The sequence below is a fragment of the Primulina eburnea genome, chromosome 10 (assembly GCF_022965805.1).
Source record: "Primulina eburnea isolate SZY01 chromosome 10, ASM2296580v1, whole genome shotgun sequence".
Lineage (NCBI taxonomy): Eukaryota > Viridiplantae > Streptophyta > Magnoliopsida > Lamiales > Gesneriaceae > Primulina > Primulina eburnea.
Window position 1 is genome coordinate 1,582,876 of NC_133110.1, and position 16,513 is coordinate 1,599,388.

General features: G+C 36.6%; 2 protein-coding genes across 4 annotated transcripts; one reads left to right on the forward strand and one right to left on the reverse strand.

The window, feature by feature from the left end:
• The first annotated feature begins 3,270 nt into the window (after positions 1–3,270).
• On the forward strand, positions 3,271–10,532 carry LOC140842357 (uncharacterized). 2 transcript variants are annotated; one of them, XM_073210184.1, is made up of 7 exons: positions 3,271–3,402; positions 3,544–3,820; positions 4,799–6,149; positions 6,895–6,966; positions 8,574–8,788; positions 8,862–9,076; positions 9,515–10,532. In XM_073210184.1, exons 3-7 carry the CDS (start codon positions 4,871–4,873, stop codon positions 10,209–10,211), a joined length of 2,478 nt encoding a protein of 825 aa, XP_073066285.1. In that variant the 5' UTR covers positions 3,271–3,402; positions 3,544–3,820; positions 4,799–4,870; the 3' UTR covers positions 10,212–10,532. The 2 variants fall into 2 exon arrangements, with proteins under 2 accessions (XP_073066285.1, XP_073066286.1); XM_073210185.1 differs by having other exon boundaries at positions 3,329–3,820.
• Positions 10,533–13,383: 2,851 nt separating this feature from the next.
• Positions 13,384–16,513, reverse strand: LOC140842358 (protein ETHYLENE INSENSITIVE 3-like). 2 transcript variants are annotated; one of them, XM_073210187.1, is made up of 2 exons: positions 16,344–16,513; positions 13,384–15,742 (listed from the first exon to the last, which is right to left on the reverse strand). In XM_073210187.1, exon 2 carries the CDS (start codon positions 15,608–15,610, stop codon positions 13,802–13,804), a length of 1,809 nt encoding a protein of 602 aa, XP_073066288.1. In that variant the 5' UTR covers positions 15,611–15,742; positions 16,344–16,513; the 3' UTR covers positions 13,384–13,801. The 2 variants fall into 2 exon arrangements, with proteins under 2 accessions (XP_073066288.1, XP_073066289.1); XM_073210188.1 differs by having other exon boundaries at positions 16,183–16,359.

Below are 16,513 nucleotides of genomic sequence, written 5' to 3' on the forward strand. Positions count from 1 at the left end.
TTCAGGGCCACAGTAGCTTTCGTGCTACTTGAAAGGAAGTTAAGTATGTGGGGAGTTGGCCTTATGGCCACTTTTACGTAAATTTGATTGATGTTTTTATTATTCTTATGTTACGAGGAATCATTGATAAGGTAGGCTATACAGCCACCGTATAAATGATTGATTGCATGTGCAATGACAGGCTCGTGAAGTAGGCCTTTAGGCCACTTAGAATATGGCACGAAAGACCACACTGAGCGGGTAGTTGAGCTCACCGAGCGGAACAACGAATAATAAAGGAAGAACATAAAAGAACAAGGGCGCTATGCGAGCCACAAGAGGACCCAGAAGTGGACTTTGGTATGAAAATAGGCTAACTAGCCATTTTTGTATGTGTTTAGTTCTCTATTGTAAGACTTGATTTGAAGTAGGCCTTAGGGCCACCAATGAAAATATCTGTTGGTTATGATCAAATGAAGTTGGCCAGTAGGCCACTTTTATCATATTGGATTCATTTTGTTTCGATAGGGAACCAGGGGAGGAAATAATTGCGAGCGGGGAGTTTTAAGCCAACATATGGTTTTGATTGAAAATATTGAAGTGAAGTGGGTTAAGTGGATTAAAAACGAATAGAAAACCCATTCCCAACATCCAATACACAACACCCCGTACAAATCCACCTTCGTTCCACATCCGTCACCCAACAACCACAACACCAAACCAACAGTCAACAACTCAAAGGCGGAATCACCGCATGCAAGAACAGTAAATAAACGTGTATGCGGGAAAGGGGTCCAACTGAAGTGCAATGCATGCAAATGGCTGCTTGGGTATGGGGAATGTGACCCAAGTGATATGCAACACACAAAGAAAATATTAGAGTTACCTCTTGGCTACCAATTCATGGCCATATGCACGTTCATTGAACAAGAGAGTCAGTGATCTAGCGGGGAGTTATGCCAACACATGGCTTGAATCAGTTGTTTGTCGGTGGGGTACACAAAACCACCCAACTCCCCACAGGAACTCGATACTAGAAAAGAAACAAAGGCAGTGGCATGTAAACATCTACAAGGAGCCAACATGGAAATAACATAGAGTAACATGGCAGTGATCAATATTGTGGCAAACCAGTCGTCATTCCCTCAAATTTCTCCAGGAGAGTCAAAGTGCCTCAGGGTTAATAATGCAAAGCAGAAAGAAATAAAGAGTCTACTCCAATCAAGACAGCAAGAAATTTCAAGGAAGAATAGCATCACATAGTACTCGAGAAAAATGGAGAAAGATTACCAATAGCTGTAGAAGAAGCAGAAACAACCGAAGGAAAATCTTGTAAGGTCGTGGTAGCCGCAAAACCATGGCTCGAGAAGATAGTAGTGTTCGCTCTTGCAGGGCGAGCAGATTCCGTTAGAAGCTGTGGTGAACCGGGGAGCCACGACGGTTGGGGAGTCTGTCTAGCCGAGAATGAAAACAACAAAATTTTAATGTATTTCTCATTGAGCAAATTCACAAACACCATGAAGGCACAATGGTGAAGAGGGGTTGTGGCCAGATTTTAAAATCTAGAAATTGAATGAAGAAAGTGAGGTGTGGGATTATGCAAGATGGAGTAGGAGAAACGCCGGCGAAGGAAATGCGAGCAAGCTCTAAGGGCAGCGATCTTCCAGCGGCAACGAGAGTAATCGGACAAAGGAGAGGCAGAGAGGTTGAAGAAAGTGGGATAGGGAGTTTTGAATCTGGAGAATGAAGGAAGCGGGAATGAAGAAAACCAAGAGACAGTGGCTTGAAATCCAATTGTGAATGGGCTTGGGTTATTCAGCCCACTATCATAAACCCAACTCACATACAAATAAAATCACGGGCCGCTACAAGTACAATTAAAATTGGGCTCATACACAAGCATTTTGGCCCGATGGGCCAATGCTTGCGGGGGGCATTTGTTTGCACCAAAAATTAAATTGAGCCCAACTAATTGTCTAAGCCCAAAAATTTAAATTGATAGAGAAAAAGAAGAAGCCCATTAGTGTATTTAAATAAGCAGATAACGTCCAAGAGATCGTGGAGAGAGGAGGAGATCGTTGGAGAAAATGGGAAAAGATCGTGAGTCATGGGAGATTGGAAGGAACCGCACCGCACCGCACAGTAAAGAAAATGGAGGAATCGGCAAACAACACAAAACAACTCTACACAGACAAAAATCTGCAAAAAAGAAGCTCTCTGCTTCAAGCACTTTTTTTTAAGTTTTCTAGCAATTTACGTCTTCTCATTTTAGATTTCAGCAACAAATTATTATATTTTTCATGTCTTTGATGAATTCCTACAGTTTTGTAAATGCAAAACATGTCAGGGGTTTATTTCCGTCACTTTCCAATAGTTTTCTTAATTTTGGCATCGCATATGTTTTAGGAGATTAGAACCAACGATCAAATTTAGAATTCACTGTCGTTTGATTTTAGAAGTTAGATTTTTATCGTTTTTACACAAATCGGTGCACTTTCGCACCTGGCACGCCCGCAAATACCAAATATTGTGCAAACACAACCATACCGATATTCACGATAAAAAGTAATATTCTTAATATAAAAAGTAATACTTTTTCATGAATGATCCAAATAAGAGATTCAATCTCACAAAATACAATCCGTGAGACCGTCTCACACAAGTTTTTACCTTGAATAATAAAATGAATGGATTTTTCACCATATCAATTTCGGGAAAAATGACCATACAAGGTTTGTGAAAATAATTAACATATATAATTGTATGCAAGAAAATATTTGCACAAGGTTAAATGTGCAAATAACCCCTGTTATATCAATTTATATGCATTTTTAGAAATATTACAGCTTGAAAAAACGAAGCTTTTCAAATATTCCAGTCCATTCTTATTTCATGTCAAGTTTTTTCATCACAAAATATATAACTAACTAACTAACCGAGGTAATTTTTTTTTTTATTTTTTTAAATAATCCATATTATATTAATTCTTTTGTATTTAAAATATGCAATAAATTGTACTTCATCTACACCAAAATATTAATTTGAAACTCAATTATAACTCTCACAAATATGACAAAAACTTGTGTGAGACATTCTCACAGATCGTAGTTTGTGAGACAGATTCTTATTTGGGTCATCCATGAAAAAATATTACTTTTTATGATTAGAATATTATTTTTTATGCTAAAATATTATTTTTTATTGTGAATATCGATAGAATTGATTCGTTTCACAAATTAAGACAGTTTCACATCGATCTACTCCACATATATTTGTTAGTTTACTTGGAAACAAAGGACTTTCCAAATATTATAATGTTAGGTCAAAATTTGTGTTGACAGCTCATTTTCTTGCAGCTGAGTGAGAGAAAGAAGAAGAAGATACGGAAGCAGAATGAATGAATCAACAACCCATCTCCACGGCGTAAATTTCACGCTTTTCTCCCTTTATTTTGTAATTCCTTCTCACAAAAAGGCAGTGTAAAATTCAAGAACTGTTCGATTGAGACCTTTACACTAAACAAATCAAAGATTTATTGTTTTTTAATGCTATTTGCTTTTGCAGAGTCAGCGATGGCCCACAGCCTTGCTACCATATTCGGGCCATTGCCTCTGTCGGCTCTTCTCCCTTTTTTTTGCATGCAAACTCAGTACCTACCCCATCGCCCTTTTTGATCTGACAGATTCACTGTCACACACAACCGTAATCCTCTTAAAAGGTTTCGATTTCCTTTTACTACGTGGGTTTATTCGTTTGGGAAGCCGTCTATTGTGTTCTGCACTGAAATCAAGGAGGGCTTTTGGTTCCAAAAGGATATCGCTGCCAGCTGATTTAAAATTTGGTAAATTCGTACTTTCCCGATAAGAAAGAGATTGACTTGAAACAGAGTGGCCCTGAATTCGTTTGACCCTTTCATTTGATTTGCTAGCGGTTTGTGAATCTTGATTGGATTTGCGGTGGAAGTTGTGATTTCTTTGTTTTTGGTTTCTTGGGCTTGAATGTTTATGTTATCTGCTGGTTGTTGGATAGATTTCGAAATTTAATTAGATTCTTATTTTGGCTGATTTGGGTTTTGAATTTTTGCAATTAATTTTGTTTTCAGTAGATTTCTACTTCTAAAGATAGCCTTACGATTTCATTTCCTTTGATAGGTTTGGTTTCTTAGTTGGTTCAGGAGGATCGATATAAGTTGTTTTGGTTAAAGGAATTGGACTTAAGTCTTGTTTCCATCTGATTAATGATAGAAATTTGTTTTATGCGGGGGCTTGCTTAATTTTGAAAGCTTTCAAAAACTAAAAATGCTGAATATGTCCTTCATGTTGCGGTGATTGTAAGCCAGCTTTGTTCGCAACAAATATGAGATTTAAAATTGAGGACTTCAGTACATAACCCTGATATCTGGTCCGTGATTGATTTGGGCATTTTATTGAATGTGTTCGTAATATGTGCTTAATTAACTTCATAAATTTATTCCATTTGTTATCTTGTTGATCTGTGCTTTATCATGAATATTGAAAAACCTTTCCTTTCATAAACAAAGTTAATATTGCATATTGTTTACGGATCTTTCATTCTTCATTATCTTGGTAAAAATTAAACGGCCTATGTTTGGGAATCATGATTGTTTTGTATGTTAAAACAGATATTGAGTCGCTTCTATTCTGTTAAATTAATGTCCTGTTTAAATTAGATTTGATGGAAGTATAGGTTCTCTGTTATTTAATTGAGTAAGTAACCCATTTATATCATCAACAATTTATTAATTTAATGGTCCGTGATTTATGCATTCCCATAACTCATATGATATTATGTGATCCAGGATGTATTTAGCAGAAGTCATATCCCCGCATACTAATTTGGCACTTAAAGGGGCATCGCCAGGTAAGAGTAAATGGGAGCCTCAAATTCTAGAATGGAAGAAGACAAAGGATTGCAGCTTTGCCGTTCTCGAAAGAAATTTATCAAACAAGCACTCAACGGCAGGTGTTCTGTAGCAGCAGCTCATATTGCTTATATAGAGGAACTGAAAATCATAGGAGCTGCTTTAAGAAGATTTGCAGAAATTGATGCTCGAGTTGAATCTTTCGCCTTCCCTTCAAGAAGTGTAACTACCGAGCCACTAGCTTTCGCCGAGAAATCCGTCTCTCAATTATCTATGTCCTCTCCATCCCGATCACAATATGAGGATGCCACCGTGAATGTCTCTCCATCCCCATCATCGCAAGTGTTGAAGTACAACTCTCATCATATGAAATTTAGAAGCACATTTTCCAAGAAAGTTGAGGAGAAGCCTCCTGTGCATGTTACGGTATCGGTTACCTCAACCACTTCTCTGAGCACCACTCCTCGTTCGACAGAAATACCCGTAGCATCATCGTTTGAAACTCCTTCCATCCCATCAGAAACTCCACCATGGGATTATTTTGGACTTTTTCATCAGATTGATGATCAATTTTCTTCACAACAGAGAAATGGATTTGATCAGGGTTCTGAACACTCTGATGAGATTCAACATCTTAGGGCTGAGGAGGGTATTCCTGATCTTGAAGATTTGGAAGAGAAGTTATCCTCACATGGGATAGACGAATCTCATGATTCTGAAGACGAATTTGACGAGCCCTCCTTAGCTACACTTGTTCGGAGTTTTAAAAATATTAGTGTGGCAACAGAAAATGATGCGAATAATGAGTTATCTGTGACACCTCAAGAAAATAGAGTATATAAAACCAACCTTCCAAGTTTCGAAAATGTGAGAGAAGGCAAAGAAAATGTTGTCAATGAAGATTCATCTATAAAGTCATCAGAAACCAAGTCTCCAGGTTTTGAAAATGTGATCAAAGGCAAAGAGTTTGTCTTCGATGAAGATCCATCCATACAGTCAACAGAGCGCATGGTATCAGAGGCCAAGTTTATCAGTGGGAAGAAAAATAAATCTCCTGATCTATCACCATTAAAAGCCGCATCTTCAAGATTTATGTATCTGAATGATGCGAAGATAAATCCAATTACAGAAAGCGAAGTTGAATATAAGGTCGCACCTAAGGACTTCTTGTCTAGCATGCAAGAGATTGAACATCTTTTTGCTAAAGCATCTGAATCTGGTAAAGAAGTTCCCCGGATGCTTGAAGCAAATAAATTTCATTTCCGTCCAGTTTTCCCTGGGAAAGAAAGTAAGGAACTCTCTCTCACTGATGCACACACAATTGCACTGAAAGGTTCATGTGTATTCATATATGCATGCTTGAGTGTTAGTTTTATTTTTAGTTCAGTAAGCAGTAGTTTTATTTTTGGTTTAGCAAGCAATGTGGGAACTCCATATTGAAATTCCAAGAGAATTTTCATCTATAGGATGATCTTGCGAAAGATGTTGTTATCTATTACTATTAATTAAGAGAGAGATCCTTAGAGTTTGGTGTGAATAGTGAAACTTTTTTGCCTTACCTAAAAACCTTTATTTTTTTAAATTTTCCCTCCTATTTCAAAGGAGTAAAGATTAATCTACATTTTAAAAAATTATTCAAAATAATCTATCATTTATAATTTTATTTTATTTTTTCGCTAATACATATTGTGTTTTAGACTTTTAGTAATAAATATTTTTCCAATGTAGTTTAGATTGTGAAAAATTAAAAATATATATAATATCCACAATCCTCCACACACAAGTGTACAAATCTATGCAATGGATGAAAGGCCTTAGTTCTTTTGCTTTTCCAATAGATTTTATCTATGATAGAAACTTTCAGTCATCATGAAGTAGGGTAATGTGTATTGAAGACCTCATTCAGCTAAAATTCTACAAATTATCAGTGCCTTAATTTTTTCATTTTCCTTGCTATTAATTTTCTTTCATCATTATTGTTTTCCCTGTCATGTAAATTGATGATATTAAATAAAGGATTCTTCTTTTGGCAGGTGGATCAGTTGCCTCATCTCTACTGAAGTCTTGTTTCTCCTGCGGGGATGATCCAAGTGAGATTAAACAAGGTAGGTCTCTCCCACTATATTTATGTAGAGCTATTTTTCCGCTGTCGTGGAATTATGGACCTTAGCAGTAGTTGTCTTTGAAAGCAGCACTTTCACTCCCCTTCACCATTTATCAATTAACCAAGGATCTTTTGTTCATTGGAAAGAGGTTATATGATTGATGAGATAGATAGTCTATGAAGATATAAACAGTAGGATGTTACTTGTTAGTGTTCTTCCCTTCCACATTTTTTGTTTTGGATATCTCACACATTCTCCGAAAACACTCAGAAATTATACAACGTAGACCGTAACGTATAACATAGCATTATACTTTACCACATTTTTTTTTCTAGTAATAATCATCACCGGGTGTCTTATTGCATTTATTGTATTCATATATTTTACTTTTAATAGATTGAAAATAAAACTAAGATACGTGTTGAGCTTTCGCACGGTTAAGGAAACATTTTTATCACAATTACTCAAATCAGTATGGATCCATAACATGGCTCTAAAAATTCACTAGGCACTCGGGCGCCAGACTAGCGCCTAGAGTTTAGGACATCTATACGGGGACTAGGCGTCGTTAGGCGGATTCCTCGGTATCAAGAAACTTGTAATGATTCTTAAACTAAATTTCAGCCCAAACTTTGTTAAAATCCAATTGACACCTGGTTCATTCATCTGCTTAAGACGGATCAGAATAATAGGCAATACAAAATAAATCAAAATAAAGAAAAAAATTACCTTTAAGGTGTGGTTCGATTTTCTTATCTGTACAGAAGTAAATAGACAAAGAAGATGAGAGTGGCGTGTTAGGGCAAGTGCAAACCAACAAATTGTGGTTTTAATCCCAAAAAATTAAAAGCACGAGCCTATAATTCTTTCTTTATGTCATGTTCTACTTTAATTCGGCTTTTGAAAATTAAAAGTCCAAAAAAATTTCCTAAAAAAACTTTAAACGCCTTGAACCGCTTAGGCGCCATTGCTGCATAGGCTGGCCGCCTAGAACCGGTGCGGTCAAGCGGTGCCTAGGCGCTAGGGCGGCCGCCTAACCCGAGTTTTAGAACATTGATCCATAATATGAATGATTATATATAAAGTGGGAGCTCCTTGTGCGCGGCGTAGCATAAGGTCTAGCTGTTGCTGGTTGGCTGAGTCACCATGATTTACCTCCTCTCACATTCCTGTCGGGCCGGGGGTGAGGGGCGCCTAAGGTGAGCGATTTCATCTTTTGGAGCAATGATTATATATAAAGTTGGAAATTTTATTTCTTTCCTTAGTATTGGCTCAGTGCATGCATTTACCATGTCTGAATTGCATACATATTGTTAAAATTGAGATAATATATTTTGAAATTATATGTCAGACTATAAAGATTCTGATACGCCTTTAATAAGATTTAATTGTGAATTCTTATAAGAAAAAGTGAGAGATATATTCACCTGTAAAAAGAGGTGATCAGTATAACCTAATTTGAAAGAGATTGACTGATCTTGTCTGAGAACTTATTTCGATATAGATGCATTTTTATCATGTTTTAAAGAGTTTTATCATGCATTTTTAACTCAAGTTGTCTTCATTCAATTATTGATCACTCATTAGTTGTTTAATTACTTATCTAGAGCCTCCTCAAAATTCTGTCAAGTACTTAACGTGGCATCGGACTTCATCATCTCGATCTGCTTCATCTCGGAATCTTCTTCGTGGGAAATCCATTGAGGATATCAATAATGTTAGTAAAAATCTCTTTGAAGACTTTTGTATGGTCTCTGGAAGTCATGCCTCAACTTTGGATAGGCTCTATGCATGGGAGAAGAAGCTTTACGATGAAGTGAAGGTACACTCCAAACTTTATATTTTCTGACGAGACATGATTGTGTGGGGATCAAACAATATAATTCCGCTTTCAGGCTTGTCAAGTGCTTAGAAGTAATTTTGATCTGAAGTGTAAGCTTCTCCGACAGAAAGAATCACAAGGACTGAATACTGACAAAACACGTGCGCTAGTTAAAGATCTCCATTCAAGAATTAGAGTTTCTATTCATAGAATTGACTCTATCTCAAAGAAAATCGAAGAAATTAGAGACAAGGAGCTTCAGCCTCAACTTGAGGAGTTAATCGAAGGGTATGGATCTTCCCCTGGTTTCTGCTATCAAATACATAAGATCAGTCACCATAATTTATTTGGACATTTGATGCCTATTACATATTGGAGCACCAAACTGACGAGTAAGATGGCGGCAGGTCCAGTTCCTAGGGGCTGACACAATTGCTTTCAGAAAAATTACAAATGAAACCCCATTCAAAAGTTGGCTTTTCTACATTTCCTTGGATTTACGTACAATAGTTGTATCACAACTTTCCCCGCCCTTTGATCGACTTTACTAGCTTGCCCCCTAAGCAGTATGTTTTGAACGGAATATGACACCTTCGATGCTAACTTTAAGTTATTATTCCCGGTCTCCAGGCCTCATAATGTTAATGTTAAAACGTTAAAATATTATTGCACCACCTCCTATATGCTTAGGAAAAAGTTATTTCTAACTCTTGTTCCTGATCATAGATTAAGAAGAATGTGGGAAATGATGATGGATTGCCACAGACTTCAATTTCACATTATATCGATCTCTATTGCCCCTGGAAGCACGAAGATCAATATACAATCAGATTCACTGAGACAGATTTCTGTCCATCTCGAAAATGTACTCAGCACTTTATCGTCCAACTTTACAAAATGGAATGGCGCGCAGAAAATTTATGTTGAAGCCATAAATAAGTGGCTATTCAAGTGTGTTTCTCTCCCACAGAACACTTCCAAGAGAAACAAAAGAATGAGACTTCCATCCATGAGAGACTGCGGTCCACCTATATACATGATTTGTGATGCATGGTTGGAGATGATTGATAGATTACCATATAAAGGAGTCGTTGATTCTATCAAAGATTTGGCAGCAGAAGTGGCTCACTTTTTGCCCCGTCAAGAGAAAAACCAAGGAAAGGCAACTGATCGCTCTCGTAATGTGTCATTGCTTGACGGGATGGATGGTGATGATCACGGTATAAATTCATCGACAAATGATGTTCTCGAGAATCTGGTACCTGCATTTGATGGCTTTCGTACAAACTTGGCAGGTTTTCTTGGCAAGTTGAACAACTTCGCTGAATGTTCTGTCACTATGTTCACTGATCTTCAGAAGTCCATTCAAGACGCGAAGGATAAGTACGAGCAGTTCAAGTCTCAAGAGACGAAGGTTGTGTAAATTTTGCGACTCGAGATTTTGGGAAGGCATCAAAATAAAAGGACCAATACATAGGTATAGAATGACATCTTCAACTTGAATATTTGATTGATTTTGAATAAATGAGCTATTATATATTTATACTTAATATACATATATATATAGTAGGCAGTGTGTATGTATACATGTTAAGTTAAAATTGGTTGATTCAGGAGTTGTAGAGATGTGGAATTCTGTTATATGTAGAAAGGCACAAATTTTCACATGTATTCCTTTAACATGGTCTAAGATATCTGTATAATGACATGATAGTTGTACTAAAACCGTGGTGTGCATGTGCATGCAATTGTTCTGGAAACGTACCTTGGCTCGAAAAATATTTCATTCATATTCAAGATTATTGAATTTGAGTGGAATTCGTAAATGCTCGATTTTTTTTTATTCGAATTCGAACACAACTTATTTCGTTTGATAGTACACGAACCTTTCACGTGCTATAATATTTTATTAAAATAATATAATTATATATAAAATAAATATATTTCAACTCGCGAACATATGGAAATGCTTAAAGTTGAACTTGAAAATTGAGCCTTGATTCGAAACGATTTCACGCTCAAAAATATTAAAGTTTTCGAGTTTTCAACTGAACTCGAATACACTTGTTGAAATTCGAATTCGAGATTTAAATTTTGTTGATATTCATTTCAATTTGATATCCCTACTTTGGACCAACCAGCTGGGCAAGTAGAGTGGTCGACCTCTACCGGTAAAAAATAAATTCTGTCGATATATAAAAATTAGCACTCTTTAATTTACATATCATATTAATTGTTGAAAAAAATATGCTATTCCTTCTTATTGTTATTATTATCATTAATTTTTACTTTGGAATGATTGTTATTTTAATCAAGAGTTTGTCTCATATGAGACCGTCTCACGGATCTTAATTTGTGAAACGGGTCAATCCTATGGATATTCACAATAAAAAGTAATACTCTTAGCATAAAAAGTAATACTTTTTCATGGATTACCCAAATAAGAGACCCGTCTCACAAATACGATCCGTGAGACCGTCTCACACAAATTTTTGTCTTTAATCAATGATGCCTATTGTCCAGGTGCATGCACAACCCACCGCCATGCATGTTCTGCCAGAAATGTTGGTAGATGTCCACTCTTGATTATTTTCTTAACACGCAATATTAATTTTAAATAAAAGAAAACTTTAAAGAGTAAAATAAAAAATAAAATGTTTGCTTCCTTTGTAAGTGCTGCTTCTTGATGATAATTAATTCTACATATTATAAATGAACCATTTGAGTATCTAGTAACCGACAAAAATTTGTGTGAGACGATCTCATAGGTCGTAATTTGTGAGACAAATCTCTTATTCGAGTCATCCATGAAAAAATATTATTTTTTATGCTAAGAGTATTACTTTTATTGTGAATATCGGTAGAATTGATCCGTGTCACAGATAAAAATTCGTTATACCTTTCTCGCAAGAGACCTACTCCTAGTAACCATACCAATTGGATATATTCAACTTAAATAAACCCCATAACTTGTCTTCAACATATCAACATAAATATGTGCAAAAAGTCATATTATTACATTAATACCTATTTTTGATTAATTAGATGACAACAGCAATTTAGTCCATAAAAAAATTGCTCTGAGTTAAATTTAAATGTTAAAACCAAATCCTATATTATGCTATTAAAAAAAATATGATTATATTTTTCAAACGCGACTTTCTACATTGAACTTTTGATCAAATATATGCTGAATAAATAATTACAGTGCCCACCGACAATTAAATAAATAATTTAAATTCAAGTTGCCTGACTTCACTTTTTCTACGAGGCGGCTGAGTGGAGTCTCCAACTTTATCGAGTAAAGATGAAAAGTACATTAAAAATTAAACTCATATAATCACCCAACCAAAGACATAATTACAATTAAACTTAATTAAACCCATTTTAATAGTATACATTACCTAACCATATCCACATGTTATTCTAAACAAAAAACACAAATTACTATATTTATAAATTTTTTGTGGAAAAACAGAAGCTCGAAAAATATTACCTAAACACGTTTATTTACGAGCATGGCTCGATATTGAATATTTTATAAACAGGTATATTGTGAGACGGTCTTATGAATCTTTATCTGTGAGATATGTCAATCTTACTGATATTCACAATAAAAAGTAATACTTTTAGCATAAAAAATAATATTTTTTCATTAATAACTCAAATAAAATATCCGTATCACAAAATACGATTCGTGCGACCGTCTCACATATATTTTTTCTTTTTATTAATGGAAATATTATTGCAAAGGGCTTAACATGTGCAAACCTACCTTGATTCCTGAAAGTCAAACAGAAAATACAAGATCCACCGTCCTTTCGTTTTACAATATTGAGCATCTGCAGATAAGATCACAAGTCCATCTGTTTCAATAAATAAAAATCTTATTTTAAATTTTTATCAAAATATATATATATATATATATATTAATATTATATATATATAGACACAATAATATAATGTAAGAGAGCAAACTTTTTGATCATTCCTACGTGACATATTATAAAACATTATACAAGGAATTTTCCCGTCGCAAAAATATTTGGCATGCAAATCCAATACGGTCATCGCAACATTTTGACCATACAAACAATAATAAGAAATTTTAAAAATATTTAAAAATTCAGATGATAAACATACACAATTATATCTTTCCAATCCCGTTTCTGGTCACTATTGAAAATGTTTAAACCATTTAAAACGCAATCATTTGACTGAAGAACAAAGTAAAACAGGACATGTGCATCAACATTGATAAAGTCGTCGCGAAGTAGGCAAGGGACCAAGAAAATTTCGTATATTAACCTTTCATTACTACCAAACAGCGACCTGAAAAAGACTGGAAACCCAGTACCCATGTTACTCGGGAATAGCAGCCAGCCACCGTTGATATTTTTTAAATTATATAATTTGCAGAAACTTAATTTTTTTTATGTCACATTCGGGATTAAATTTCATTTGGAAGGACCGAATACAACTCGTTGCAGCCTCAAGCCTCTTAGGCTTGATGTGATGTCCACATTTAAAGACAAGACGTGCATCCACCAAGAACCACCCATTCACTGTTCCACTCCACTTGCAAAAATACGAAGTCAAATAAAGATGACAAAACATCGTCTTCCAGTCAACAAAATACACCCACTATGTACATCAAACTTTGATCCCACAGCAGACATATCAACCTATCAACCTTAGCTTGTGATCGGACAAGAACAACCAAATCAAGAAACTCCGAATGAAAATGAAGCTTATTTATATCACATACATATGCAAGTCTCTACCCGTTTCTTTCAACAGCGAAGTATGGTAAATCGCCGTAGGATACTATCCTTTTCTTGATTGTAACAACTATATGCCAGAAGAACTTGCACGAACTCTTGAGACTAAAAGGTTAAGAAACTAGAATAGTAATAACTAAGACAAAACGGAGTAAAACAATTCCACCTGATGAAGTGTGGAGATTGAATCAGAGACGTTGATTGCCTAGTTGACGATCTCAAACGGAGTGTTTCAGTACCAAATCGAAAGGTCTTGCTTGATCTGGTTATCCCTTGAAACATCAGGAAAATTGTCTGTGTAGTCAATGGAAGACATATTGAATGGAGGACTGAACATAAGCTGGAAATTTTCAGCTCCATTGGAGACGAAAGGCGGATTTATAACCTTGGACTGGTGGATCTGATCGACTGACATGTTGTTGGAAAATATGTTAGGTTCCAGCAGTATTTCTTGACTTTGAAGGTAACCATTTTGTTGGCATTGAAGGTGCTGAAGAGACGGCTCCTTAGAAATGCTGGAGCTCCCATTTCTGTTCTTGTTTTCCTGAATATTGGTATCATAGAAAGACATGAGATCGTTGATCGTTCTCAGTCCATCTTCTGGAACCCCGAGTGCTGATAGATCAATAGTATGATTTGATTGGACAAAAGATTGAGAAAAGGCAGCCGGTTTCACTTCCTTTGTGCTGAAATTCGTAACCCCAAATTCGGAAGAATCTTTGTCAGGGCAAGGAAGTTGGTGATTGTCCCTTGAAGCTCGATCCTGAAAACCACGTCGAAGTTCTCTATGTGGGCACGGAAGAAACTCACTAGTTAATTTCTTAGGGTCCATCATGTTGTTAAGCTCATCATTTAATTTCCTCTTCCGAGAGAAGTCAAAATTGTTGATCATTTCATCTTTGATGGTATAAGATTGTTGTGGAACTGGAACCCGATCGTGGAATCTTTCCATCCCAATATTCGACAATTGAAGGGGACTTGGTTTTTGCTCGTGCACCTCAAAGTTCGACTCTTCCTCAACACCTTCGACATCATACTCGCTAGTATCGGTAATCAGGAGCGTCCCACTTCCACCAGACGAGGACCAAGGGAGACACCTGTCCGGGTAAAGATCCCGAGCCAAAGCTTCCTCCTGGTTGACGATAGCAAGCCAAGTAGCACTTTCTTTAGCTGTCATCTTGTCTTGTAAGCACTTGGACTGCCTTACCAGCTTCCGAATCTTGCCAATGTCGGGAAACATATGCTTGATCACAGCCGTCAAAACACCCACTTTCCACGCCTTTTTCAGATCGTGAGGCTTCTTATATGGTGGAGAGCCTTGATCCTTCTGCAAGCCTAACTGATGCCACCATTCCTCCTTCCCACTGGGCCACCATGGTGGCGGAACACCTTTCTCTAAAGGATACCTTCTCTGAGGAGGATCACAATGCTGCATTAGAGCGGACAACAACGAGCCAAGAGTCGTGTCTTGGAGCTCCTGCAAGGTATGTGGAGTCGGACCAAGGGGGTTTTCGACCTCATTTATTTCCAGGACACAGTTCTCTGCCTTGTATTTCGCAATGGCTGCCGGTCCATTCCGATCAAATCTGACCCTATCCTTCCACCATTCCCGAAGATTATCGGATGCACCACTCACCGGCTTGCCTTTCTCCGGTATGATTCCATAAACGAAACCTTGAGCTTTGCACACTTCCATCATCTTCAACATGTATTTCAAGATCCCATCTTGAGCCCTCGACATCTTCTTTCGCCTAGCCTGCTCTTGAGACTGCTGCTTTTTCACAGAGTCGACACTTTCTCTACCCTTGTTCAGTTCTTTAAGCCTTTTTAATCGCATTTTGTCTCTCCACATCCTCCTCTCGAGTTCATCCACGTCGATTTCTTCATCTGTATAATCATCCTCCACAACTTGCTCGGCTAGGGGTTCAATCTCGTGTTCGGGATCAGCGGACTGCGGAGGGCAGAGATCTAATCCCTTGACAGGAGCCGAGGAAAAGAAATCAAAATCCCCACAAAAACCCATATCTTCAAACGTCATCATCTTGAATCAAAAAACACCAAAATCAAACTTGTTGAAACTGAAATATTTTATCAACGTAAATTAAAATCGTGCTCCACCAAAAACACGAGATCCAGCAGCAGGATGCGAAGAGGGACTTCTTCATTCACGGACCTGCAAAGATGGAGTTGCAAAAATAAAGAAAATCTCAACTCCGCTGATTCTGATCATAAAGTCAATTTTTTAAAAAAAACCACTGAAAAATATGGATTTTTTTTAACACACACAGACCAAAAAAAGAATCTTGTAGAATCCGGATCCGAAAAGAATTCAGAGAAAGCGATGCACGTGTCTGAGAAATCTTAAACTTGATTTCCCAATAAATTTTCAGAAAAATTCCAAAATCCCCGGAAAAAAGTGAAGAACATACAAATATATAAAACGGTTTACTATACTAAGATCTAAACCAAAGATCATTTCAACAATGGACAAAAGTACATAGCAAATAAGCAGCGTAATCAAGAACAAGAGACACCAAGGTGACACCAAGCACAACTCCTCAAAACCCACCACATAAAATCAACAAAAATATGTGGAAAAAAACAAATATATACCCAAAACGCGAGCTTTAATCCAAAATTAAGAACCAGACTCAAGAAAAGCACACACACTTTGAATCCCAGAAGCATAATCAATAAAAACCACGGGAAGTAGAACCGGAAAAATAATTATCACAAGTAAAAACAAGAACATCCGCCCCTTTTTCTTCATTTACCTCCTGTCATTCCTTGTCCAACCCTCCTCTAGCGCATGATAATTAAGCCAAAAAAGGAATAGAAAAAAAAAAGAAGCAACCCAAGAAAATGATGCAATATCTCTGTGTGGGCTTATATTTATTAATGGGAATTGGCCCACCGGGAGATGAAAAGTGTCGGGGACTGGTGA

What these genes read in the sequence shown, in the direction of transcription:
- LOC140842357 (XM_073210184.1), top strand. Translation starts at nt 4,871, where the DNA reads ATGGGAGCCTCAAATTCTAGAATGGAAGAAGACAAAGGATTGCAGCTT. An exon ending in TCCAAGTGAGATTAAACAAG is followed by an intron (nt 6,967 to 8,573) that starts GTAGGTCTCTCC and finishes TTACTTATCTAG; the next exon opens with AGCCTCCTCAAAATTCTGTC. An exon ending in AGCTTTACGATGAAGTGAAG is followed by an intron (nt 8,789 to 8,861) that starts GTACACTCCAAA and finishes TTCCGCTTTCAG; the next exon opens with GCTTGTCAAGTGCTTAGAAG.
- LOC140842358 (XM_073210187.1), bottom strand. Translation starts at nt 15,610, where the DNA reads ATGATGACGTTTGAAGATATGGGTTTTTGTGGGGATTTTGATTTCTTT.